This window comes from Blennius ocellaris (assembly GCF_963422515.1).
Source record: "Blennius ocellaris genome assembly, chromosome: 8".
Lineage (NCBI taxonomy): Eukaryota > Metazoa > Chordata > Actinopteri > Blenniiformes > Blenniidae > Blennius > Blennius ocellaris.
Window position 1 is genome coordinate 1,554,680 of NC_137657.1, and position 27,021 is coordinate 1,581,700.

The 27,021-nt window shown below is 43.5% G+C and overlaps 1 protein-coding gene across 1 annotated transcript in view; it reads right to left on the reverse strand.

Annotated features, from left to right (window-relative positions):
- Nucleotides 1-27,021, reverse strand: part of LOC308133759 (adhesion G protein-coupled receptor B1-like) — a gene marked incomplete at both ends in the record, with an annotated part of 182,655 nt that overhangs the window by 48,215 nt on the left and 107,419 nt on the right. Inside the window, one exon of the mRNA XM_080501270.1 lies at nucleotides 17,917-18,043. Within this exon, the coding sequence (XP_080357396.1) occupies nucleotides 17,917-18,043 (127 nt within the window). The remainder of the gene's footprint in view (nucleotides 1-17,916; nucleotides 18,044-27,021) is intronic.

Genomic DNA, 27,021 nt, shown 5'->3' on the forward strand with positions numbered 1-27,021 from the left:
GACCGAGAGAATCAGGGAACTGGAGAACCAGATAATTATAAAACACAGAACCACCGAAATGGAAAACCAGAGAACCAGACTGAAGAACAAAAACTCTGAGACTGACTGAAGAGTTGCTCCAACCAGAAAACAATGACATAAGACAGATCATTCACTCACAAATGAAACTGTTATTGGCCAACGAACGTGGCAACGAACATCAGCAGACATTCTGCTGGATATAAAGTACTGCTTCACATCAATGTGGTGATCAGAGAGTATGTACAATGGCGGAACGGAGTCAGTAAAAACCTGTTTTAAATTCAAATATAAAGTACTTTAAATCTCAAGTTTATGTCCTCATTTCTTTCAAATGACATTCATACAGTTTAGTGCAGAACATGTACGCAAATGTGTCCTGTTGGTGTTTGTCTGTATTGTTTTTGCTTTACAGTTTGGCCAGGTTGCAGGGTGCTTTTTATACTTTTATTGTGTTTTTTTGTGTGTCACTAGTTTTCATTGTGTAATAATCATTGTGTTTAGAAATTGTTGACCATAGTCAAACCACATTGCAACATGGCTTCATGATGTCAATAAATCCCATTTGACTCATGGGTATTATCACATCTATCAGAACACCCCCCCCACATTGATTGTCATTGTGAATCATCTGTACCTCAATACATTGTGTCCCTGCAGCAGCCTCAGAGGAACCTTTAGCAGCATTATTTGGTGTTCCTTCAGTGATGGAACATGAATAGAGTGTAGATCAGTGTTCAGACTCTCCAGCGGCCCTGTGTACGTATTAGTTACTCTTACAATGTTCGCTAATTGGCCAAAGAGGGCTGTCACTGCATCTACAGCCTCACACAGGCTACAACACCCCAAATGATGGCAGCACAGGCACATTGCTTCCTCCTCCCGACCACACAGGTCTCACAGTGGCAATAAGGCCATTTCAGGCGGCTTTTTTCTGTGACTGCAGTCTTTCCTTCTCTGTCTTCCTTCTAAAGCTCTGCTGCAAAGCTGGAGCCAGCAAAATGGACACAAGAGGTGGCAGCAGCACACTGAGTGATGCAGGAAGCACAGTGACAGGGAACTGGAAGATATTACTGCATCAGAGAGAAAAACTGCTGTGATGGAATGAGTGAGCGTTGGAGAGGAGGATGGGTAGAGGGAGGGGGGGTGGGGTGTGGGGGGTGTTTGTCATGCCGAGGCTGTCGGAGGCGAGCTGCAGACACCGTGGCTGGGCCATTTGGAAGCTACGATGTATTGCAGTAGGAATAATTAGCACGGTTGCCATGGTTGTCTCACACAATAATAGAGCGAGGGGGAAGAGAAGGCAGAGCGAGGACGAGGACGGCGGGCAACAGGAGCTGCCACAATTTAGCTTCCCCCAGGGGGCATGAAGCTTCTAGCTTGCGACAGAGCTGCAAACTGGCTGTCGTCTGCACAGGTGGAGGCAGCCTGCAACAAGGACAGCTCAGCGAGGATGGAGGACAGCTCAGTGAGGACAGAGGACAGCTCAATGAGGACAGAGGACAGCTCAGAGAGGATGGAGGACGGAGGACAGCTCAGTAAGACCAGAGGACACCCCAGCGAGGATGGAGGATAGAGGATGGAGAACAGCTCAGTAAGGACAGAGGACAGCTCATTGAGGACAGAGGACATCTCAGAGAAGATGGAGGACAGCTCAGTGAGGACAGAGGACAGCTCAATGAGGACAGAGGACAGCTCAGAGAGGATGGAGGACGGAGGACAGCTCAGTAAGACCAGAGGACACCCCAGCGAGGATGGAGGATAGAGGATGGAGAACAGCTCAGTAAGGACAGAGGACAGCTCATTGAGGACAGAGGACATCTCAGAGAAGATGGAGGACAGCTCAGTGAGGACAGAGGACAGCGCAGTGAGGACGTGCCACTCTCACTCCAGACTAGCAGGAGTTAAATCAGGTTGGTCCTGAACACACAGTCATATCAGGGTCAACAGTCCAGGAGTTTCTAGACTGAAGGCCACAAACAGAAAAGTGTGGAAACCCCAGGGTAGAAGAAGCTGAGTCACTGAAGTATGTCAGTATTTCACTGACATTTTCTGCATCCTGAATGTCTTCTGTCACTTTGTGTCACCAGCAGCAACATCTTTCTTCAATTAGTCTCATTTTAGTCATGAGATTAACAGTCAGTGCATGGACTAAAAATAGTGTTCAGTCCAAGCAACACAATGCGCATCAGGAAGTTGTCCTTGGTGTTAATGCTCTGATTGAACTCAGGTTGAAGGCCGAGGACTCCTGAGATCCAAAGCTCCACCATGTATTAGAACTCACAACTACAAATCAGTTATGTTTCTAGAGTCAGCTTCTTAACTTTATAACTTCCTGTGGGATGACACAAATTGAACATTGAACTGCAGATGGCCTGCAGGCCGCAGCTTGGACACCAACATGCAAACTGCACACAGAAGGGATCCAAACAATGGGTCTCACTGTGAAGCAAGAGGCTTAGCTGGACACCAACATACAGCCCTGCTGTTAAACTACAGAAAACACAGTTGGAACCACAAAGATGAAAACAAACCGGTTTGCTGAGTCTGACATCCTGTTCTTTTCAAGACAAACTACATTTGAGAATGAACTTCTGGGTTTGCTGAATTTAGCTTTGATACCCCTTGATATTTTGTTTCTATTGTATTTCTAAGAATGAGTGCCGTTGCCTGCAGGGATGAATCAATGTTACAGTGTCAGATGTGGATGAAGGAGTGTTTTAATGACCTGTATCGCCTGGAAGCTGTCTTTAGGCCACGTTCTTCACATCAGAGTGACCTGTTGGGATGTTACAGAGAGCACCTTGTCCAACACCATGACTACATTTCACCAGCGGCTCTTGACCTGCTGTAGAAGACCTGTACGGCATCAGCAGGTATCAGCAGGCCAGAAGCTTTGGAAATGAAATCTTCATGTTTCTGCGAGCTCATGAGGAATTGTGCCTCACTGAGATCACAGATGAGCCAATGTGAACGTCTCCAAGGAAAACTATTCTGGTGCTTTTCTGGTGCTTTTCTAGTTGCCCTGAGTCGGCCCAACCTCACCTCTCCTTGCCTTTTAGGCCATTCAATTATGTGATAGTACCACGTACTCTGTAATTTCCTGGTACCTCCTTGACCGCGTCTCGTTCACCCCACCATTATCAAAACCCAATCAAGACAAGTGCGCTCACGAGCAAGAGATAGATGCACAGACATCAATTTTACGAAGTAGTGACGAGGTGAAGACATGTCCTTGTCTGGTGGCCGACGAGAGGATTTAGCTAAACGGAGTGACCTGCTATGAGCATCAAAAGGTCTCCAAGATAATGGACACCCACAAATACCACCGGTGTTTGGGATTAAAAGTTTCCCAGTCACCTATGACTGGGAAACTGTTACCTGGTGACTTATGTATCCTCATGTATCCCCTTTTCTCAGCAGATGTCAAAAACCCAACCAAAATCCGTAGCTGTCCTGGTGAACGCCGTTTAACCATATTTACATTAAAGTCTAAAGTATCATACAGTTTATTTGTCTTATTTTAACATCAGCTGCTGTTAACAACTGGTGCCAGAAGTAGATCACCAGTTAACAGGAGCAACAGTTAAACTGAAACACCAGACAGTGAAGCACATCTTGAAAATAAAGCATGATCGTTACAATCCACATTTTGTAATATTAATAATTTGAGCTGATAGCCAATGCAGAGTTGTTACTCAACTCTTCAAAAATGCATGTTCGCTCTTCATCAGGGATACAGATTCTATCAGGAGTAACTACTTGTGCATGGGGGAAAAGCTCTAATGACTCCGCCCACGCCGCAGTGATACGTCAGTGTAATGGAGAAAGAACAAAACAGTCCAGTAGAGGTGAGGTGAGGCAAGGTGAGCTGAGTAGGTACTAATGGTCAAATACCATTAGTGTACTCCGTTCTTCTACAAGTCAATATTTGAGACTTCAATGATAAAAATGACTAGAAATGATATAAATGCAATCTCAAAGTTTTTACTTTGACCCCTGATTTAAATAATACTCAGTAATAATTGTTCCTCAGAAACCTCTGCCAAAAGCAAAAACCTATGTTTAGGTATCTGGTCTATTTTTGTCAGGCCTAGACATCATTTCATTTCATTTCATTGTATTTCTGGGATAAACCCCTTGAAATGCAGCATCTCATTTTCAAAGGGTCCCTGGTAATGTAAACAAAACAAAAAACAGGAGCACAAAACAGAAGCAGCTGTACATGAAACTAATAGACTACAAACCATATCATATAAAAAACAATACAAAATATAACAAACCTCATTCACACAATCACACTCACACCCAAACACACTAGGCTCTCGCATATCAATAGTTATATCAGTTTTAACAAAAAGAGAAAGAAAAAAAGAAAGATAAATAAATAAACGTACACATTTGAGATATAATAAAAAAGAATCAGAAACAGTTAAAAATATTCTCAAGGTATTGTACAATATAATACAATTTTTGAACATATTAAGGGAAGTTATAGAGCGGATAGAGGCGGGAAGAGTATTCCAGTCAAAGGGGGTTTTATACTTAAATGAGAATTCACCAATTACTTTTTTTTTGTTCTTGGGACAATAAAGAATGTTTGAGATGCGTGTCTCACATTAATAGTAGATCTGAAAGGAATTAAATATTAACTAAAAATGTATGCATTTAAGAATATAATGTAACCAGTGAAGCGGACATCTAGCAGAAGGAGTAAGCCAAGAGAGTTACAGCAGACAGTGGTGGGTTCTGAAAGGGCAGTGAAGAATGAACCTGCACAGACTGTTATAAACAACAGTGAGTGGCTGCAGATCAGTTAATGTGGTATTTTGATAAATGACATCACCATAATCTAAGATAGGAAATAATAGTTAAGAAATGATCCGTTTACTTACAGATAAACTTTATTGATGACGTAATTTCAAACGATAAGGGATTTTGTTTGTAACAGAATAAATATGAGTGGTAAAAGAAAGAGTGTCGTCAAGCATGAGACCTAAATACTTTACTGGCTCTACTGTTATGATGGGTGATGTGTCTAAATAGGCAAGATCAATCTCACGGCCATGTGTACAAATGTTATTCCAGCGAAATAAAATTGAATGAGATTTGGTGTGATTAAGTAGGAGTTTATGATCTTGAAGCCATATCTGTACTACATCAAAGTCATGTTGGAGTGACATTAGATTTTGAGCAGTAAATTACTGTATCATCTGCATACAGCTGAATATTACAGTCTGTGCAAGTAAGAGGAAGATCATTAATAAATATTGTGAACAAAAGAAGACCAAGTCAGGAACCCTAAGGGACATCTCTATCTATACTCTGAAAATCAGAGTCGCTACCTTTATAAAAAACACATTGTTGGCAATGATGTAGATATGAGTTGAACCAAAGAAGAGAGTGCCTATCAAGAGCGATCGCATAGAGTGTGTCAAGAAGGAGATAATGGTCAACCATGTCAAATGCCTTGGTAAGGTCAATAAATAAAGCATCAGTGCCAGTCTACCAATGTCTTGGTAAGGGCAATAAATAAAGCATCAAAGCCAGTGAAGATATCATAAATAAATTTCAGTAGAGCAGAAGTTGCTGAAAAATATTTTCTAAATCCAGATTGAAGAGAGATAACAAATTATTTTCGGATAGATGGTCAGAGAGTTGATTAAAAATTACCTTTTCATAGACTTTGACAATACAGTGAATAATTGAAATGGGTCTGTAATTAGAAATGTTGCTGTGGTCTGAAAGAAAACGAGCTGTGAGTGACCTGATAACCAGAGACTACAGTGGAATGACGGGGAGTCTGTACCTGAGGTGAACGGGAGAAGTGTTGACTGAAAGCATTTGAAATGACCATTGGATCGGTGGTAGTTGTATTATTAATACATATATTGGTAGATGCAGAATCAGATTTGTCTAATAAGTCATTGAGTTTATTCTAGAATTTTTTTGAATTATTGAAGTTATCAGATAATCAGTTTTTGTACTAATCTGATTTGGCATTTCTAGTGAGAGTTGTACAAGTGTCCCTAAGTAATCTATATGCTTCCCAGTCAGCAGACTCTTTAGTGAGGCGATACTGCTTAATCTCTTTGTTTAAAGAGATTAAGCAGGTCACCATTCATGCAGGGAAGATGGTGACCTTTGACTTTGATCACTTTCTTAGGTGCATGCATATTTATGACCTTCAAAACCTCATCATGAAAATATTGCCATGCCTCATTACCATAAGATATTAAATTGCAGTCTATTCCAGTTAACATTTATTAAGTCATTGTTAAAGCTATCGCAGTTGAAGGTTTTAGTTTGTCGAACTGTAAGAAATTTAGGAGGCAGGCGGGGAATTTTAATTTTCCATCTACAGTAGATAATACAGTGATCACTGAAACAGTCACAGAGGACACCGGATTCGAGAAATCTATAAGCATTAGTAACTAGAATTAAGTCAATTAAGGTTTTAGTTGTAGGAGTAATTCTGCTGGGTTCTTTAATAAGTTTAGAGAAATTTGCACTGTTAAAGATGTTCCATTCACGGGTAGAGGATGGGGATAACCAGTTAATATTAAAGTCACCAAGTAATACAAGTTCTCCAGTTTGGCTTAATGATGCAACAGTAGAAATAATATTCTGTATTGAGGCAGCAGGGAAATCTGGAGGTCTACATATATTACCTACTATTACTTGTTTATTTTCAGGTAAGATTATTTTAATAAATAAACCTTTATATTTCACTGCTTCACCTCTGGTAGGATGAGTTTTGAATGGAGGCTTGATGACACATAAGTGGCTTCTCCACCACCTCTTCTCTCACCTCAGTCTGCTCTGTACAGAATATAATTGTCTAAACTAACATCATTATCAGTATGATTAGGAGAAAGCCATGTTTCATATATAGCAATAATACTAGGTTTATTGTGTGTAAGCCATGCCTTAACTTGGTCAAATTTATGAAACAGGCTGCAGATGTTCACATGAATTATATAAAGACCATTAACCATAATCGAAATGTGAGAGACAGGGTAAGAACATAATACAAAATTGACATAAATAACCCATGAATCCCACCAAACACAGACAATACATACACACACTTGGACAAGCAAAAACATTTTTTTACCAAGACACAAAAAAGAAGCTCAGTCTGCAGTACTCGCAATATATTAATTGATTCAAAGCTCAACTAAGGAAAATACTGCCTACGCATCAAAGCACAAGTAATAAAAAAGGAAAGAGCAAAAGGATACGTACCAGCAAAATACTGCTTTACAACGTCAGACAGTTTTACGGTAAACAGGAAGTCTTTACCCCCTAATACAACTGCAACACAGCGTCAGACAGGTTTACAGCAAACAAGGCGTTCAACGACATGAGTGAAACAGAAAGTTCCTCAAGAAAAAGTTATTGCGGACCATCATTACGGGGATTTCTTTTTTCGTTCACGGACAAACATCTCCACATCCTCAGGCGTCCGAAACAGCAGAGTGACATCCTCATCAGCTTGGACATGTAGCATTGCAGGATATAGCACAGCATACTTTAAATTCAAGTCACGGAGCCTGTTTTTAACAGGGATGAACTGATGTTGTTTCTCCATCACTGCAGCACTGAAGTCGGGATAGATGTGCACTTGGAATCCCTTGAACACCAGACCTTTCTTTCCACGGGCGAGACGAAGGATTTTCAGCTTGTTTTGGAAGTATGAAAACTTTACCAAGATTGGCCTTGGAACAGCTTTGGAATGTTCACCTCTGGAACCAATACGGTGCACTCTTTCAATCACCGGAGGAGAAGGGAAGTGATCCAGGCCAAACAGTTGAGAGAGAAGCTGACCAACAAAACTAATCATGTCTCAGCCCTCTGAGTTCTCAGGAACTCTGAGAAAGTGAAGGTTCAAAGCCCTCCTGCGGTTTTCGGTATCCTCCAGCCTCTCCGACAGAAGTGGGTTTTGTTTCTCCAGAAACTTTACGCATGCGTTCAGGTTGGTGATACCATCTTGGTTGGTGGCAACACTGACTTCTAGCTCATTGACCTTAGTGCCCAGTGTATTAAATGAGTCACTCAGAGCATTAACACTACTTTGAACACCGTCCATTTTAGCATCAAAATGAGACAGCATGTTGCTCTTCACTGCCTGTAAGGCGTCCAGGATAGCCTTATTGGTGACGGGTTGAGTCATGACAGGGCTGTAGATACACGCTGTGTAAGCTGTGCAAACAATTGGCAGTATTATGCGTGTTGTTTAAAGAAACAAACACACAAATTGTAACAAAGGGTGATAAGAGAAAACGCAGAAAATGTAAGGCAAGTTGAACTGATCATAAAGTAGAGCAAATTATAAAACTACAGACTGAGTCTCACAGGAGGTCACACCAGCACTGCTGCTCTGTCAGCCATCTTGACATCTCTGTGTATCATGTGTTTAAATGCTCAAAGAAAACACCATCAGATCAAACTTGCTCCAGAAGAAAACACAATCCATCCATCCATGGCATCCCTGACAGGTCTCCAGTCCATCAAAGGACAAACACACAGAGATAGACACCCACATCGAAGGACAATTTAGCATCACCAATTAACCTCACAGCATGTTTTTGGACTGTGGGAGGAAAATGGAGCACCTGTAGGAAACCCATGCACCCACGGGGAGAAAATACTAACTATCCACAGAAAGGCCCTGGATAGTGTTTGAACCCGGACTTTCTCGCTGGGAGGCAAAAACACTAATCACTGCTCCAGTCTGTGGCCCTCACACTATTCGCTCTTCGTCAAACAGCTGCCAGAGAACCAAACTTTAAAACAATCAATGTCTTCGGAAGAAATACTGTGAATGGACCAAACACCAGCGCTACTGAAGCATTTCTGGAGTACTTCAGTCTGCAGTATGGAGGACTAAATGAGCCAACGTTATATCAATAAGCAATTGACTTAAATGTGTAAATAACTAATTAAAATTAGAATGAAATACATAAATGTGCCATTAATTCATTTAAATGAATAAAAACAATATTTCACTATTTAATTATCGATGTCTCGGTCTGGTGTTTCTTCATGAATTTATTTGAACCATCAGACTTGCCCATCAAAGTCAGTGGGCGGATCCTTACACATGATTGGTTCCCCTGCACATCAAGTCAAGGCTGATCAATCCCAGATAACAGCAATACAGAGCTACTGACTATATTCCGATACACTGGGTGGCGCTATATGTTAACGTCTGCTCCTCACTCACAGTAAAACTTTGATTTCTTAACGTCTACACACCTCTGAGGTTTCATTCAGCTTGGCCGGGTATCCCAGGCATTACACGATACATAACAACTGTAGTTATAGTTCCTACTGTTGCACCTCTACATTAGTTTGGATACTTTATTTAACTGAACTTTATTTGCAATCGACACAAACTACAGTGAATACTGGATCCTGTAAATTAAACGCCTCAATGGCGAGAAATAGTTTACATTGTAAAACGTCTCTCACCAACTTTGTAGAACGTTCCTGCAGATCCACTTCAGACCAAAGCAATGTATTTGACTAGATCAGCGTCAGCTCCACCAACTGAATCTGATGACTAGTTTCATCAAATAAATTCTTGAAGAAAATAGTGAAATGAGCATATATGCTTTTTACATAAAACTACTCAGTATTTAAATTAACTTAGAACTTGTTTTTGTATTTAATTCCAATTTTAATTAATTAATGACACATTTAAGCAATTATTTGATGGTGTTTTTATTTATTTAATTTTGGTGTGTTTAGTCCTCCATACTGCAGCAACAGATAAAAATAAAAAATTATGAATTATATGAATGAATAATAGACAGAATGAGTTGTGTTTGGAGGGCAGCCTTCTGATTGGGAGACAACCACTTTACCAACAGAGCCATGCCGCCCTAAGATTATCTTTGTTCATGAATAGATTTTGTGTGTTTGGTAACTTCCGCATGTGTTTGCACCCATTTGTACATCTGCCAAAGTTTCCGCAGGTGAAGGCCCTGGTGGCAGTTTACTGAGGCTTATTCATGGAAGTTCACTACAAATATACATATATATATAACATGAAATCTCTGCTTGGACGGAACTGGGAAAATGTACCAAAATTAAATGTAACACAAATATATTAGGTGTCTTGAACACAACGTTAAATGACTGATACCATTTCTACCTCCATAATCCATAATCTATAATCCATAATCCTTGATCCACCTCTGGTAACATTTCCATGACACAAGGTAACAGTCCTCTCCATGTCCTCTCCCTGATGAATCCAACAAATATCCTCTCATTCTCTGGACACGGGGAATGTTTTGCACTCTGACCTGAGACATCAACTTTTTCCTCCAGTGAGATTTTCAAAATCATATTTGCGCATGTCAAAAACAGCCCACTTTCCAGAATGTAAAACAGAGGAGTTGCTTTGTTCTGCTATAGCACAGCATGTTGGGCAGTGATGATTCGATGCTCAGAGATCAGAGTGTTTCTGCAGCCTTTCTTATCAGATCTCTTCTTCAGGGGCATTTCACATTTGGGTAGTTCAAGACTCAGTTCACTTGGGGGGGAGATTTCACACCTTCATTTGGTTCATGTGGCATTCAAGCAGCACTTTTGGGACGAGATCAAACCACCTGGAAAATGTCATGCAATCACAGATGCTTATTTGGGGGCGCTATCACCCGAAACAAACACTGACCAGAGAGGACGTAAAAGAAGAAACACGGCTCATTGATTGGTCTGGACTGAAAGCAAAAGCCCCCCCACTTCCGCCCATGGTGGCTAGGCTAATTGGCTTTTGGTTAGTGGATCACCACAAACAACCGCGATATGCGTCAGAAAAAGATGACGTGACAATGTGCAGCAATAGCAGCGGAGACTCCTCAGAGTTCGGACTGCAAAAGAAACCTTCACCAAGTTGTGTGGTTCACTGTCACGGCCAAGCTGATCTTTTCAGACAGTCCTACCTTGATTATCCTGATCCATATCATGCCTCACGTGATAACCATTAGTGATCAGGTGCGCTGGACCTGGTCTCAGGTTTTATGCTGGATGCAGAGCAGAGCTCCCTGACCTTTTCTGCACCACAGATGGTTTGAAGCAACATCATTCTTCTGAGGACCGTCAGGACAGTGATTGGAAAGATCTTAACAAGGCGAAATGATGTATAAAAAAAACTGACAGACTAAAGTATGGGAAAGAATCGTTGACGAGAGTGGAGCATTTTGCAAAATAAAACTCAATGCACACTAACGGAAGCTTAAATGAGCATTTTCAAAATAAAACTGTTTATGTGTTCTGTCACGCATTTAAGGCCAGATTCACGTGGATTTCTCAGCTGATAAAAGGAAAATTCACACACTTCCTAAACCTGGAGTGACTTTCAAATAAAGTGTGAGAAGCCCACCCTGAACAATAATGTGTCCACCTGGGTATAGTCAGGGCTGAATTTGACAGGTTTTCAAGAAATGGATTAAGTGGAAGATTTTGTGAGGTTTATCAGCAACCCATTCAATCCCACAGACATGGAAGCAGTTGCTGCTCAGCTTTAGGAGGTATTTTTCTTACCAAATGGTGTGGACATGACCTCCTGTGTGATTTCTGTGACCTCCTGTGTGAGCTCCTGTGTGACTTCCTGTGAGACCTCCTGTGTGACTTCCTGTGACCTCCTGTGTGACTTCCTGTGATCTCCAGTGTGACCTCCTGTGTGATTTCTGTGACTTCCTGTGTGACTTCCTGTGACCTCCTGTGTGACCTGTGTGACCTCCTGTGTGACTTCCTGTGACCTCCTGTGTGACTTCCTGTGACCTCCTGTGTGACTTCCTGTGACCTCCTGTGTGACCTGTGTGACCTCCTGTGTGACTTCCTGTGACCTCCTGTGTGACTTCCTGTGACCTCCTGTGTGACCTGTGTGACCTCCTGTGTGACTTCCTGTGACCTCCTGTGTGACTTCCTGTGAGACCTCCTGTGATCTTCTGTGTGACCTCCTGTGTGACTTCCTGTGACCTCCTGTGTGACCTGTGTGACCTCCTGTGTGACTTCCTGTGACCTCCTGTGTGACTTCCTGTGAGACCTCCTGTGATCTTCTGTGTGACCTCCTGTGTGACTTCCTGTGACCTCCTGTGTGACCTGTGTGACCTCCTGTGTGACTTCCTCTGACCTCCTGTGTGACTTCCTGTGAGACCTCCTGTGATCTTCTGTGTGACCTCCTGTGTGATTTCTGTGTGACCTCCCGTGTGATTTCTGTGTGATTTCTGCGACCTCCTGTGTGACTTCCTGTGTGACCTATTAACTCACTGGGCTGATGTTCCCTGGCTCTTCTTTCATCTTGGATATTCAGTGTTACAGTGAAATAATCGAGTTACTCTGCAAACAATCAGGTCAACATATTGTTGAATGCTGTGATGAGGAAATCCTTTGTGATGAATACATAAAGTGAGGTTGAGGACGTTAGTGACAGTGCTCTTGCTCTTGTCTGTGCTCCCTAACTTTGACTGAGCCATGCTTTTCTGTCATCTACCAGGTGTGTTTATGGTTCAGCAGGAAACCATATGACTGGAGTGTTGACATGCACAGTGTGTGGAAACATCATCTATCACGGTTCAGTTTTTATAATTCTAATGGTAACATAATAATGATGTTAAGATTGGGATACAATGTGCAGCTATTAGTAAACAAAGCCTAAAATCAGCTCCAGTGTGTCCAGTAGATCATGTCATGAATTGAATGAAAACACACTTCAGTATCACAGAGATGCTCCCTTTTAACGAGGTTGGAACACTTTAAATACATCTGCTAGAAAACTGTCTGTGCACCTTGTGTGACAGAGGGGAGATGATTCAGTTCACACGCTCTTTAAGCGATCAGCTCTGATTCCAGCAGACTGTCCATGTTTACATGAATGATTTGTACCAAACATAGCTTATCAGAACGAATATTTCCCTTCTTTGGACAAAGCTCATAACTCCCAACACAAACCCTGATAGAGACAATATTTTGATACTCTGATTCCATAACTGATGCTCAGAATAATGTGATGATACCTGGAAATAAACCTTCTGTAATGTCTACAAAGGTAATATGTCCCCATAATAACAATGAAGATTCCCAGGGTTTTACCGGCATCTTGCACACATTCCAACAGAAAAGAGCTGAGGTTTCACACACCACACACCCTTGTTGTATGAGCATATGAAAACAGTAAATCATTAGCAGCTCATCCCTGCAAACCTCAACATCAACATGCATGAAAACGTATGCTGAGATCAGTTAAAGGTCTGCAGCCAAGGCTTGAGGAAGATTTTACAGGAGTGACAGGGACATACATCAGCTTTTTTCAGAGAAGCGCTCAATGAGGAGTTCGATGAGGAGTTTGATGAGGAGTTCAATGAGGAGTTCGATGAGGAGTTTGATGAGGAGTTCAATGAGGAGTTCGATGAGGAGTTTGATGAGGAGTTCAATGAGGAGTTCAGTGAGGAGCTCAGTGAGTTTAGTATGGAGCTCAATGAGGAGTTCAGTGAGGAGTTCAGCGAGGAGTTCAGTGAGAAGCTCAATGAGGAGTTCAATGAGGAGTTCAGTGAGGAGTTCAGCGAGGAGTTCAGTGAGAAGCTCAATGAGGAGTTCATTGAGGAGTTCAGTGAGGAGTTCAGTGTGGAGCTCAATAAGGAGTTAAGTGAGGAGTTCAATGAGGAGTTCAGTGAGAAGTTCAATGCCGAGCTCAGTGGGGAGTTAATTGAGGAGTTCAATGAGGAGTTCAGTGAGGAGTTCAGTGAGGAGTTCATTGAGGAGTTCAGTGAGGAGTTCAATGAGAAGTTCAATGAGGACTACAGTGAGGAGTTCAACGAGGAGTTCAGTGAGGAGTCCAATGAGGAGTTCAGTGAGGAGTTCAGTGAGGAGTTCATTGAGGAGTTCAGTGAGAAGTCCAATGAGGAGTTCAGTGAGGAGTTCAATGAGAAGTTCAATGAGGACTACAGTGAGGAGTTCAACGAGGAGTTCAGTGAGGAGTCCAATGAGGAGTTCAGTGAGGAGTTCAGTGAGGAGTTCATTGAGGAGTTCAGTGAGAAGTCCAATGAGGAGTTCAGTGAGGAGTTCAATGAGAAGTTCAATGAGGACTACAGTGAGGAGTTCAACGAGGAGTTCGGTGAGGAGTTCAGTGTGATCTGCTGCCCTCAGGACATTGTTTCAGGCCTTGTTTACACAACAATGTTTCACATGGCAAGAACCTAATCCGTTAAAAAAAGTGTCTTTACACTGCAGTAGCAGACACAAGGACAACGATGTAGTTAGTATTTTTGGGATTTCACAGGACCACAGAAAGTTTGTTCATTTCTGGGGAGAGACAATATTCATTTGTCATGATACACAGTCATGACATGAATTCTGACCCAGGAATGTGATTGACCATCACACCCAGTGGGGGTGGAGGGCCTTCTGCAGGACCTTCCTCCCCCCTTTCTGCTCACAAGACACTTCCCCCATGCAATCAGCCAGTCACTGATCGGTTGAAGCTCTCAGGCTTTGACACCTCTGAATTCACACGTTCAACAAAAGGCTTCAGCCAGCCTCCATTGCTCTCTTGCAAAGCAAACTCCAAGTAGGTGGGTTTCTGAAGAGCTGCTCCCAGCAGCTCAACTCAGCCAGCGTTAGCACACAGCTAACACCAGATGCTCTTGCAACCAGAGGCCTTCACTCCTCAGCTCCTCTGCTGACCCACCACGAGGGTCATACCTTCCCCTGATCCAGAGACCAGCACCCAGAGTCTGATCTCCCATCAACCAGGAAAACCAACCAGTTCCTCCAGGACGGACCAGGGAAACGACGCCTCACAGAACTTCTTTGTGTTTTCCTCAACCAGCAGGAAAACCATCACAGACCTGAGCGACCAGCTCCTCAGTCTGGACAAAAGGAACAACCAGGAGCTGCAAAGAAGGACTCCTGAAACATCAACTTCATCTTCTTCTCCTCAGCCTGCAGAACCAGCAACCACAGTTAGCAGGAGGTGCTAACTGCAGGAGAAGACACCAGCTTCCCTCCAGCAGGACAACAACTGAACTCCTTCAAGGAAGTGGGAACAACAACTGGGCTTTACCTGAGATTAGTTAAACCTGATGCTATGATAGAACTGTTTAACTTTATGAAGATGTGTCGATTCTGTTACAGTGATCGAGTTCTATAGATAATGATACTAGGAGCAGTTATCAACCTGTAAACCAACGTTAGCTCTGCCACAGACACAGGGTCTGCATGCTAATCTTTGCTTTACTAACTAGTTAACTCACAATCCTACACATATCACATCAAAGACAACATCACACAGTAACCGAACACCATCTGATGACTCCTCACGTTTTACAAAACAAGTCTCATTCACATAAACTCATTCTAGAAATGGTCCTTTAGCAGAGACACACAGGAAGCAGACGCTAAAGACTAGCTTCCATGTTCCATTGTTCTCCAGCACATGGCCGAGACCCAGGACAGACCTCCTGCTCTCTGACAACCTCCATTTGGAATGTAGTTTCTTGTGATCCGCCATCTTGTTTTGTAGTTCCATCACACGTCTCACACACACACTCCCTCCAACTCTCTCTCTCTCTTTCTCTCTCCACACACACACACACATGCACCTACACACACCCAGCTGTATATAGGTAGTTAGAATCTGTGTTTTATTTGTTTTCATTGTAAATAAATATAATGTTTGGAATCATACTTGCTGTTCTATTAATGAACACAAAGGTGAATGAAATGTCGACCTCTTCTGTGTCAAGAACTCCAAAATCCTTCAAGCTTTACTGTTAATTCTGGTAATTGTAATTAATTTAACTATTAATTCAAATTCCTGATTAACTGTTTAGTATATCTTATGAGACTGATATAACTGAATTGGCTATCATTTCCTGTTAAGACAGTGGAGCTCCGAGGTTCTGATACAGATCAGATTAATATTCAACATTATTAATAACTATCTTTGATCATTATTAATCATTATCGAGAGCCAACCAATACATAAATAGTGATCCTTATGAGGTAGTAAATCCCTACAGTATGATGGGCCATAGCAGGGCGCTGTTGCTTGATTTTGTGATAAAACCATACAGACATGTGTTGCAGAGAAGAATACGCTATAAACATGAATAAAATGGAGAGCACCTGACATCCGTATCAGACATCAGGGGTAAGTCTCAACTATAAAACTACTGATATTGGCAATAAAACTAGAATACTGACTGCGAGTCATACCACTGCGGGTCGCCATGTTTGTTTACAAGGGATGGAAGGCAAAGGTAGGGGGAGAGTTGCGCAGGCGCAGTAACAGGCTAAATAGCCTCCAGCAGTCTCTGCAGGAGGGATGAGCGGCCATGAAAGAATCTTTCCACCTTGAGAGCCGGATTAAAAACTTTGCAGATAGAGTGCATCCGCACACAGGTGCCGTGTAAACGAACCTCCCAAAAGTTAAGAAAGTTTTGCGTATAGACTCGTAATCGTTTTCATGTAAACAGGGCCTAAGTCACTGTGAGTGAAGCACAGCTCTACATCGACAAACACATCAGTGTTCTGACTGATATTTGTGCCACTGAAATGCAGAAATGTTTCTCATCTGGGATGATTCGTCACATAGTTTTTATGATATTGACACATATTGCACTGGGAAATTGGTTGATTATATCAGAACATATACCACAGATGTTTCATACACTGTGTAGAGAACAGAAAAAGTTTCTAAAGCCACTCATTAAAAAAAATCTATGCCAAAGTACAGCAAAGGCCTATTGTTAATAACAAACCCAGGAAGATATCAACCATCACACAATGAAAAGGCCCAGACAATCCAACATGTCCACACACACACACACACACACACACACACACACCCTCTGCATCCTCTGCTGCTGCTTTAAGAGAGCTGGCTGCTGTTACCACGGCAACTACTGAACAAACTGCTTCTGAGGCAATTTCCAGTCTAATAATATCTAATGGTGCTGAATGAAAATCCCCACAAAGAAGGTGGCCTGTCCCCCCTGAAAGTGGGTCACGTTCGAGTCAGTGGGACTCTGACAGACATCTATACACTGCTGGAGCTTCCTGGACCACTGAGGCCACTGAGACCACTGCTAGACCACTGAGACCCCTGCTAGACCAATGAGACCACTGCTAGACCACTGAGACCACTGCTAGACCACTGAGACCACTGCTAGACCAATGAGACCAATGAGACCACTGCTAGACCACTGAGACCCCTGCTAGACCACTGAGACCCCTGCTAGACCACTGAGACCCCTGCTAGACCAATGAGACCACTGCTGGACCACTGAGACCACTGCTAGACCACTGAGACCACTGCTGGACCACTGAGACCACTGCTGGACCACTGAGACCACTGCTGGACCGCCAGGTTCACTGGATAAGTTTAAATATGCACAAATCATTGTAGGACCATGCAGGACCATCTCCAAGGGGCACGGTTACCATGGAGACACCACTGACAGTCTAATCTGTTCAAATATGCTAATGTGAACATCCACTGTGGAAATAAAAGCGTGTGAGTGTATGTGTGTTTGTGGGGAGGGTGATCTGCAAAAATCCCTTTCACCATGTCGCGTGTCGATATCCCCCCAACACACACACACACACACACACACACACACACACACACACACACACACACACGGCACAGTGAACAGCCACAAAAATAGACCACAACCCCCCCACCCCCCCAAAAAAATGGATCCTTTTCCTTGACAAGCCTATAATAACCTTTTGCAGCACGGCTTTGGCATGTCGAGATAAAGAGGAGGGAGGGGGAGGCAGAGAGGGAGGGAGGGGGGAGGATCTGTTGATATGTAATGACAATAAGAGAAAAAACAGCTGATGCATCTTCAGAAAAGCCCCCGGCTCTGCTGGACTTACCATGTCGGGGTTGAGCCGGGCTAAGATGGCGAAGGTGGACAGTCTGTCACACACGCATTTGGTTCTGGAGGAGTCGACGAGCACGGCTCTGCAGCCTCTGGCAGCCCAGGATCCCAGCAGAGAGGAGCTGCACGGAGGACAGCGCACACACGCACCACACACACACACGCACCACACACACACACACGCACAGAGGAGAGCGATGCGGTGAATACAACAGAAAAAAAAAGCGTCAAATCTCACCACATTACAGCGGCTGGTTCATCCACTTTACATGTCCGCAGATGGAGGGCAGCAGCGGCGGAGAGCACCGGAGGAAACCGGAGGAGGAGACCAGAGGAGCGGCGGGGGAGAGCGGCTGCTGCAGGTCTGAGCAGCCCGGACTGAGGCTGCTGCACACCGCTGACAGCGCTCCGTCTGCTCCGCAACACCTCCACCCAGCAAGCCGGCACTATTAGTATTATTAGCATTACTGTTGTTCTGAAACAGTTATCAATTAAATAATTCTTAGTTCAGGGAAATACAGAATTATGTCACTGTAAATATTAGTTTTTATTTATATTTGACCCTCACAGTTAATGAAATCCTCTTGTCACACCAAAACATGTCACATATTGTTTTACTCTTCACCAGGCAGCACTGATGCATGCTGGGAAAGTAGTGCGAAGGTGAGCATGGAGGATGCTTCAGTACTCCAATACAGCTCACCATTTTAATGCCCCCAGTCTCTTATGTTTAGATTAAAAAAAAAAAAAAGTCTCCATAAGCAATGACACACATTCAGACCAGATGTTTCATTCTACCTGAAATAATAAAACACAGACCAATCTGACACATTAAATAATCTGTGTAGAAAATCCAAAGGAAGGTCTTATTGGAACTATTCAACATGACATTTTGTTCTGAATTTAGAAAACAAAGTTGAACCCAGCCAATTATCTGAATGGTTTCATTAAAACAGACTCACAGAAGATTATGTTTAACCAACAAATATTGAAAAAAAAAAAAATTGAAAGTTTCTCCTCAGTTTCACTGGATACTAAATGACATGGAATTCTGCTCCAATGTGTGTTTGGTGTGTTATGAGTCTGTACAATATGAAGCAAATGATGCCAAAAACTGTGAATAACATTTCAATGAATTCAGCAAATCTCTCCCAACAGGGAGACAAGGAAGCGTCCAGGAAATACAGCACATCTGGGCATCATAGATAAGACCAAGAAACAACAACAAATAACATTTTTCTTCTTCTTTTTATTATGATTATCATTATTATTATAATGATTATGATTATGATTATTATTATTGGTGGTAGTAGTAGAAGTCATAGTATTATGGTGATGGTGATGATGTCACTGGACCACCCGCACTACACTCCTGCTTGGTGATTGTCTGCTGGTGTTTTGTAATCAGTTCAGTTTAATCTTTAATATACTATAACAGAAGGTAAGACAATAATGTTCAAATGAAAATAACTTCAAATGTTTACCTTGGATTTAGGGCAAAGTGTTTTGAGAGTTATGCAACACTATCTACATTGAATTAAATATATCATCATGAAACCAGACAGAGTTGAAATTGTCACTGAAAGATTCAACAGTGTCCATCTTTTATCACAATAGGAAGTGTAGAACATCCAAAAATGTTGTATATAAATGAGTTATTCCAATGTAAAAAAAAAGCAATACACTGATGTGAATGTTTTCTTTGTTAATCTCAAGCTGCATTGTGATGATTGGCTTAATGTGATCCTCCACACACATGTAAAACTCATGAAGACCATTTGGATACTATCTAGACCAAAATGGTCCTAATTTATTAATAAAGTATGAATTGTTTTAGTGAATATTTACTTCAATACAGTTTTACAAAAATGAAAAAAGTTGACCAATCTTGGACTTGCCACCCATTGCAGATGCCGCTGGGAAGGCCACCCAAAGCAGAAAGGTCTGGAGTGAAGGCTCAGACAAACACGTCCAAACCTCACCCATGCCACGAGGACAAAGATGAGTGTGTACCCTGCTCAGACAAGGGTTATCTGGACACACCCCTGCAGCCATGCCAAGGTTGGTCTGGTCCAGCAAGCACCTGGTGACCGGGTAGCCCACATGTCCCAAACAGGCAGTGTCGCAGGGCAACGTGGGACTACCATCTGCAAGATCCACCATGGAGGACCAGTGCATTTCCCATTCTGTATGAGCAAGCAGGGATCCATGTGGTGTCATGGGCCCTCTCTGTTTACTACATCCCCACCCTCACCTGTGGTCAGTGACTTTTGGTCATGACTGAAAGAATGAGATTGTGGATACAAGAGGCTGAAATGAGTTTGAGTCGCTTGATAGAGTGGCCAAGTTCAGCCATCAGCAGAGATTCAAAGTCAAGGACTCTCTGGAGAAATTAGATCTCTGGTTTGGTCTGGGAGCAGGTTGAGTTCTCCCAGAAGAGCTGGAGGAAACTGGAGGGGACAGAGATGTCTGGATTTCTTTGCTCTCTATATTGCCACTGCAACCCCACACGGACTAAGAGAGAACCAAGGTAGATGGATGGATGGATGGATGGATGGATGGATGGATGGATGGATGGATGCATGGATGCATGGATGCATGGATGCATGGATGGATGGATGGATGGATGGATGGCTGGATGGAAGACAAATTTTACAAATTTGTGACGACAGCTCCAGAACAAAACACACTATTTTAAATTATTCTCACTGAAAATGTCGCAATCGACTCTCGTTCTTATTTTGGACCTTGGAGTCTTTGCAGGTTGGGCCGGGTTGCGGGCTGCTCTTGGCCTGTGGGTCGGATGTTCGACAACCTCATAGAGATACTTGAATGGAGTAATAACGTTGGGGTGTCTGGTATGTAAATGAGATGCTAATGAGTGACAGTGCTGTCACATTAACGAGAGGAAGAGAAACTGACAGGAGAGCGGAGCATGTGTACACTGACTGCAGGATGGAGAGGAATTAATGAATCAATTAGAAAATACGGTGAACATTTAGAACAACAAATTGGAAAACCAAGCAAGCGATTAGGGAGTCGAGTCACCTGCGTGGACCGAGTGGGACAATTAAATATCTTGAAGGGCAATTAAACATCCCGTGGGGCATAAAAACTAAAACAAAGCAGATAAATGAAGATAATTAAATACGTTAATGAAAAATGTATTTTGTAAATCGTGAGTTTGACTGCTTATACATGAGAAGAGTCATCTCACAAACAAACATCAGTGATCTAATGAAGCAGCTGTTCTGCATGCTTCCTTCAGACACATTCTCATTTAGTTGGTAATTCCTCTGACATCTTGCAGGATATACAAGAACAACCAAAGAGCTGGACAACGTCAACGTCTGGGCTGGTAAGAGTTTTCTTTGTACCCACTCATCTGAAAAATGATCTGATCTGATTTTTGTCTCCAGAACTCATGTTACGAAATAACCCAGACATTTTCCTCACACACAGCAGCAGCACAGCAAACACAACCAGCACCATTATCACGGAGGCATGAACAGTAATTATAGTGCACAACAGTGGTTTGCAAATTGGGACAGTTCATGTTTGATTGTGGGGTCAGTGGTTCAATCACCACTTCACCACATCACCACCAATATTGAAAGGAATATAGGTGAAACTATTCTTGTGCTGGGGAGCTGGGCTGCACACTATGGTGAAGAAATTAAGGTAACTGATAGGACAAAAACTAAAAGCCATCGATTGGGTCACACAAACAGCCGGAACAAACGACCGTGGAAAACCGTGGTGAACGGGGCCCGGAGCCGAAAAACTGCTGGAGGAAAATGGACCGACGTCTGATCGGGGTCGCGGCGCAGAACTCACAGGCAAAAATTCCCCCAGATGCACCGGAGCACAAGCACTCGAGACGGACAATCAGCGACGCAATCCGCCTTACCAGCCACATGTCGAATATCGGTCGTAAACTCTGAGATGGATGCCAAATGGCGCTGCTGGCGATCAGACCACGGCTCCATCACCTTAGACATCGCAAAGGTCAACGGTTTGTGATCCACATAAGCTGTGAATGAACGACCCTCCAAAAGGAAACGGAAATGACGAGTTGCCAGATGTAACGCCAACAACTCACGGTCGAAAACACTATACTTGCGTTCGCTGTCTCGTAACTTGCGGCTGAAAAATACAAGAGGCTGCCAAAGTCTAGCCCCCTGCTGTTCCACCACAGCCCCCACCGCTATATCAGACACGTCAGTCATTAAAGAGATGGGTGCTGAAGGTGCTGGATGGGCTAAAAGAGCTGCATCAGCAAGAGCAGTCTTGGTATTCTCAAAGGCCTTGACACGATCTGGTGTCCAGTCAACTGGATCAGAGCCTTTCTTCACACGCAAAGCCCCATAACGTGGCTGCAGAAGGTGGGCGGCACGCGGAAGAAAACGGTTGTAGAAATTAATCATGCCCAAAAACTCCTGCAGGGCCTTAACCGAGGCCGGACGAGGGAAATCTGTCACCGCCTGCACCTTAGAAGGCAACGGAATGGCACCCTGAGCTGAAATACCATGACCCAAACAGTCAATCACAGGCAGACCAAACTGGCACTTGGCAGGGTTGACGATAAGGCCGTGTTCCTCAAGGCGCTGAAAAACTTGCTTTAGGTGTGACAAATGCTCCTCAACTGAAGAACTAGCCACCAAGATGTCGTCCAGGTAAACAAACACGAAAGCGAGGTCGAGCAGCACCGAGTCCATCAACCTCTGAAAAGTCTGTGCTGCCCCTTTAAGGCCAAAAGACATGCGCAGGAACTCAAAAAGCCTGAACGGGGTAATCACTGCAGTCTTAGGCACATCATCTGCACACAGGAACCTGGTGATAACCGCCACCAGGTCCACTTTAGAAAACACAGACGTGCCAAACGCACAGAAAAGTCTTGAATATGCGGAACGGGATAGCGATCGTACACAGTGATATTGTTAAGGCGGTGAAAATCTCCACATGGCCGCCATGACCCGTCTGCCTTCGGCACCGTGTGAAGTGGCGAGGCCCACGGGCTGTTAGAACGCCTCACGATGCCCAAACGCTCCATATTGGCAAACTCCTCTTTAGCTATAGCTAGCTTCTCCGCGTCTAAGCGACGTGTGGGTGCAAAAACCGGCGGGCCCATGGTAGCAATGACACCGTGGTGGAAAATACAGGCTTGGTCAAAGACGGATACTCCCCCAACAAACGCTGAAACACATTCTCTGATGCTACCAAAGTAGCGTGGGTTAACGGCCCAGGTCCCCCGGTCTCACACGGAAAGGTAGCAAATGACGCTGCATCGATCAACCGGCGGTTCACGACATCAACCAGCAAATCATGAGCAAAGAGAAAATCAGCAGCGATAATGGGAACAGTAATGGAGGCGATCACAAAGTCACACTTAAACTGGCGTCCGTGGAAACATACAGTCGCTGACCTACTGCCAAAAGAGGAGATGAGGAACCGTTGGTCAACGGAGGTCCTGTGTCCCGGGCCGGCTGGAGGGAGGAGGTTCAGCTGGAGGGAGGAGGCTCAGCTGGAGGGAGGAGGCTCAGTTAGAGGGAGGAGGCTCAGCTGGAGGGAGGAGGCTCAGCTGGAGGGAGGAGGCTCAGCTGGAGGGAGGAGGCTCAGCTGCGAGTTGGAGTCACCAGAAAATGTTTCCCTGACACAGAGTCTTTGACGAAAAGCAGCTCACATCGTCCACCAGCACCCACAACTGCTACTGAGTTCTGGCGCTGGGGTTTCCCGGCACCTCGAATGTGCAAGGAGGGACGCAGCGTCGCGCCTTGGCGCCAAACCGCTGATGATCGTCTCCGGGCGGCGACTCCGGCCACCACCACCGGGTCTGCGTCCTCCGTCACCAGCTGGGGGGGCTCCGCTTTCACACCTTGTACCGCAAATCTCCTTGTCGCCAGCAGAACTCGATCCGCCTCCTCTGCTAAACATCGGCAATCCCCCTCGGACAAGCAGCTAAGGAGTTAGCCAAAGCTACGCGCGCTGGCGGCGGGAGTTGGCGCAGGAACAAGTGGGGGAAAAGGAATCCACCCTCGTCCTCGCCCAACAGCGACAGCATGTTGTCCATCAAGTCCACGGCTGAGCCGTCCCCTAAACCAGGCAGGGAGAGGAGTTTATCCGCCCTCTCTGCGGCAGAAAGGCTGTACCTCCGAAGCAGGAGTTGTTTAAGCGCGGAATATTTCCTGAGCCGTGGGTGAGCGTGCAACAGCTGCATTGCCCGCCTGGTGGACTGCTGGTCCAAAGCTGCGATGGTCAAGTAGTACCTTTGCTCATCCTCCGTGATTCCTCGCAGTCGGAAGAGCGCTTCGACATGCACAAACCACGAAGCCGGGTCATTTTGCCAGAAGTTGGGAAGCCTCAAAGCCGCGGTGAAAACCTCCGTCCGGCGCGGCTGAGGAGACGAGGACGAATCAACGTCACTGCTCCCTCGAACATGTCCATAACGGGGTCACTAATGTGGCAGGACGAAGGATGAGTCAGAGCTGAAGGTAGGAACACGTCTTTATTTAGCAACCGCCAAAACTCGACTGAACAGTACGGCAACAGCCCGGGTGCGCGAGCGCTAAACCACGCCCCTTTTCCCATCATCCTGCTGGGTGAGAGGCCTGAATCCTAACGGCCGCCACAACACACTGTTAATTGTAAAGTTAATTTGTCAAAGGTTTTTGGTTTTGGCACATACAGTATAATCCAACAATTCAGCCACTGCACAGGCTGAGGAATGGATATTCACATTATAATTCAGCTGCAACCAAAACCAGTACCTCTCTGGGACTGTTACTATAACACTCAAACTATTTGAATGTATGTAAGAAAAAAGTTCAGTACATTATTCTCCCAACTGTCCAAATCTTGATTAACCTGTAATATGAGATGTCACAGTTATAATCAAGCTTCATTGTTCCAGATTAAAAAAGGTATCCATGGACAATTGATGTTGTAGTTTGTGTGGAGCTTCACTTAATTTGGCATTCTGTATTCAGTCTGTCAGCTGGATATTAACACACTAATATTATTCTGAGTCTGGTGGCTTCTAGCAGTATCGTGCTAACACAAACAGACTGTGCTTTTAGTCCCAAAGTTTTTAATGGAATTAAATGGCTCCTCCCACACCATCTCCTCCTGCAACATTTTAGTCTTTAAACATCTTGTGAACAACGTCCAGCGCCTGAAGCAGGCTCCTCTTCCCCTCGTCAAGCTCCACTGATGCTCAGTTGAGGACGAGCAGCATTGACATATAAGTATTTACAGAGCACACTGAGCACAGCAAAGACAGTGAAGAAAAGAAGACAATAAGGAAAACTGAAGAGGACAGTGAAGACAGTGAGGACAGTGAGACAACAAGGTCAGTGAAGCTGAGATGGACAGTTTCTCAGCTTCTTACTGATTCCTCAGGATGGAAACCTCATCTTGTTATCAACACCAATCCAATTTCTCTCAAAATATTACCTGATTAAACGCTGATGATATGCTTTTATTCTTGTCTGATCCATTGACTGGCTTACCGATCATACTGAACACATTAGGAGAGTTTGGTAAAATATCTGGGTTCAAGGTTAATTTACAAAAAAGTGAAATCATGCCCCTTAATACTACTGCCAAATCAATTAATTTTGACCTTTTTTCCCTGAAAGTTAACACATGCAAATTTAAATATTTAGGAATTTGGATTACACATGATTTTAAAGATATTTTCAAAGCTAATTTCCCCCCATTATTGTGTCAGTTAAAGCAGGACCTGGAACGGTGGGGTCTACTGCCTTTATCATTAGGAGGTAGAATCAATGTCATCAAAATGAATGTATTGCCTAAATTTCTATATGTTTTTCAGAGTATTCCTTTGTTTCTGTCAAAATCCTTTTTCACGTCAATCGATAAACTAATTTCGGAGTTCATTTGGAATAAGAAAACACCTAGAATACGTAAAAATATGCTACAACGCCATTGTCAAAATGGTGGATTTTCTCTTCCAAACTTTCAATATTACTACTGGGCTGCCAACATACGAAATATTCTGTACTGGAAAGATTCCCAAAACTCTGATTCAACCCCTAAATGGCTTCAATTGGAACATTTGTCCTGTCAGTCTACCTCTCTACCTGCCTTGCTTAATACGAAACTTCCTTTACCTAAACCTATATCTGAATATTCCTCAAATCCAATAATTAAACACTCTTTTAAGATATGGATGCAATTTCGAAGATTTTTTTCACTAAAAGATATTTCAATCCACGCCCCTATTACAAAAAAACATATTTTTAAACCATCAATAATGGACAAAGCTTTTGATATCTGGGTTAAAGGAGGAGCTACTACAATTGGAAATCTGTTTATTAACGACACTTTTGCATCTTTTGACCAACTGACATCAAAATTCAATATTCCACGGTCACATTTCTTCAGATATCTTCAGATCCGTAATTTTGTATCAACATTCATCTCCTCTTTTCCATCCACACCAACCAACTCTCTCCTAGACTGTATTTTGAAACTAAATCCATCTTCGAATGGGTCTATTGGACTTCTTTATTCTTTAATTAATTCTCACAACTTGAAACCTTTGATCAGGTTGAGGAACTGCTGGGAAGAAGAATTGGGGTTAGAACTGTCTGAGAAGATCTGGGATGAAGCTGTGGGAAATATACACTCTTCTTCTATCTGCGTGAGACAAGTCGTGATTCAATTCAAGGTTATACATCGCCTCCACTGGTCCAAAATCAAACTATCTAAAATGTTTCCTGGTACTGATCCCTTGTGTGACCATTGCAAGCAAGCGCCAGGTACTCTCACACACATGTTTTGGTCCTGCCCGAAACTGGATGGGTTTTGGAACTTGATATTTTCAACATTTACAGACGTCTTAAAAATGGCAATAAAACCCACTCCTATAACAGCAATGTTTGGGGTCATACCACCTGGGCTCAATCGACGGGCAAAAACTATGGTTGCTTTTGGTTCTCTCTTGGCACGTCGCCTGATATTGCTGAAATGGAAGGACAAACATCCTCCGACTTTTAAATCATGGTTAAATGACATTATCCATTTCTTGAGATGTGAGAAGATACGATACACCACAAGAGGCAGTGCCCAAAAATGT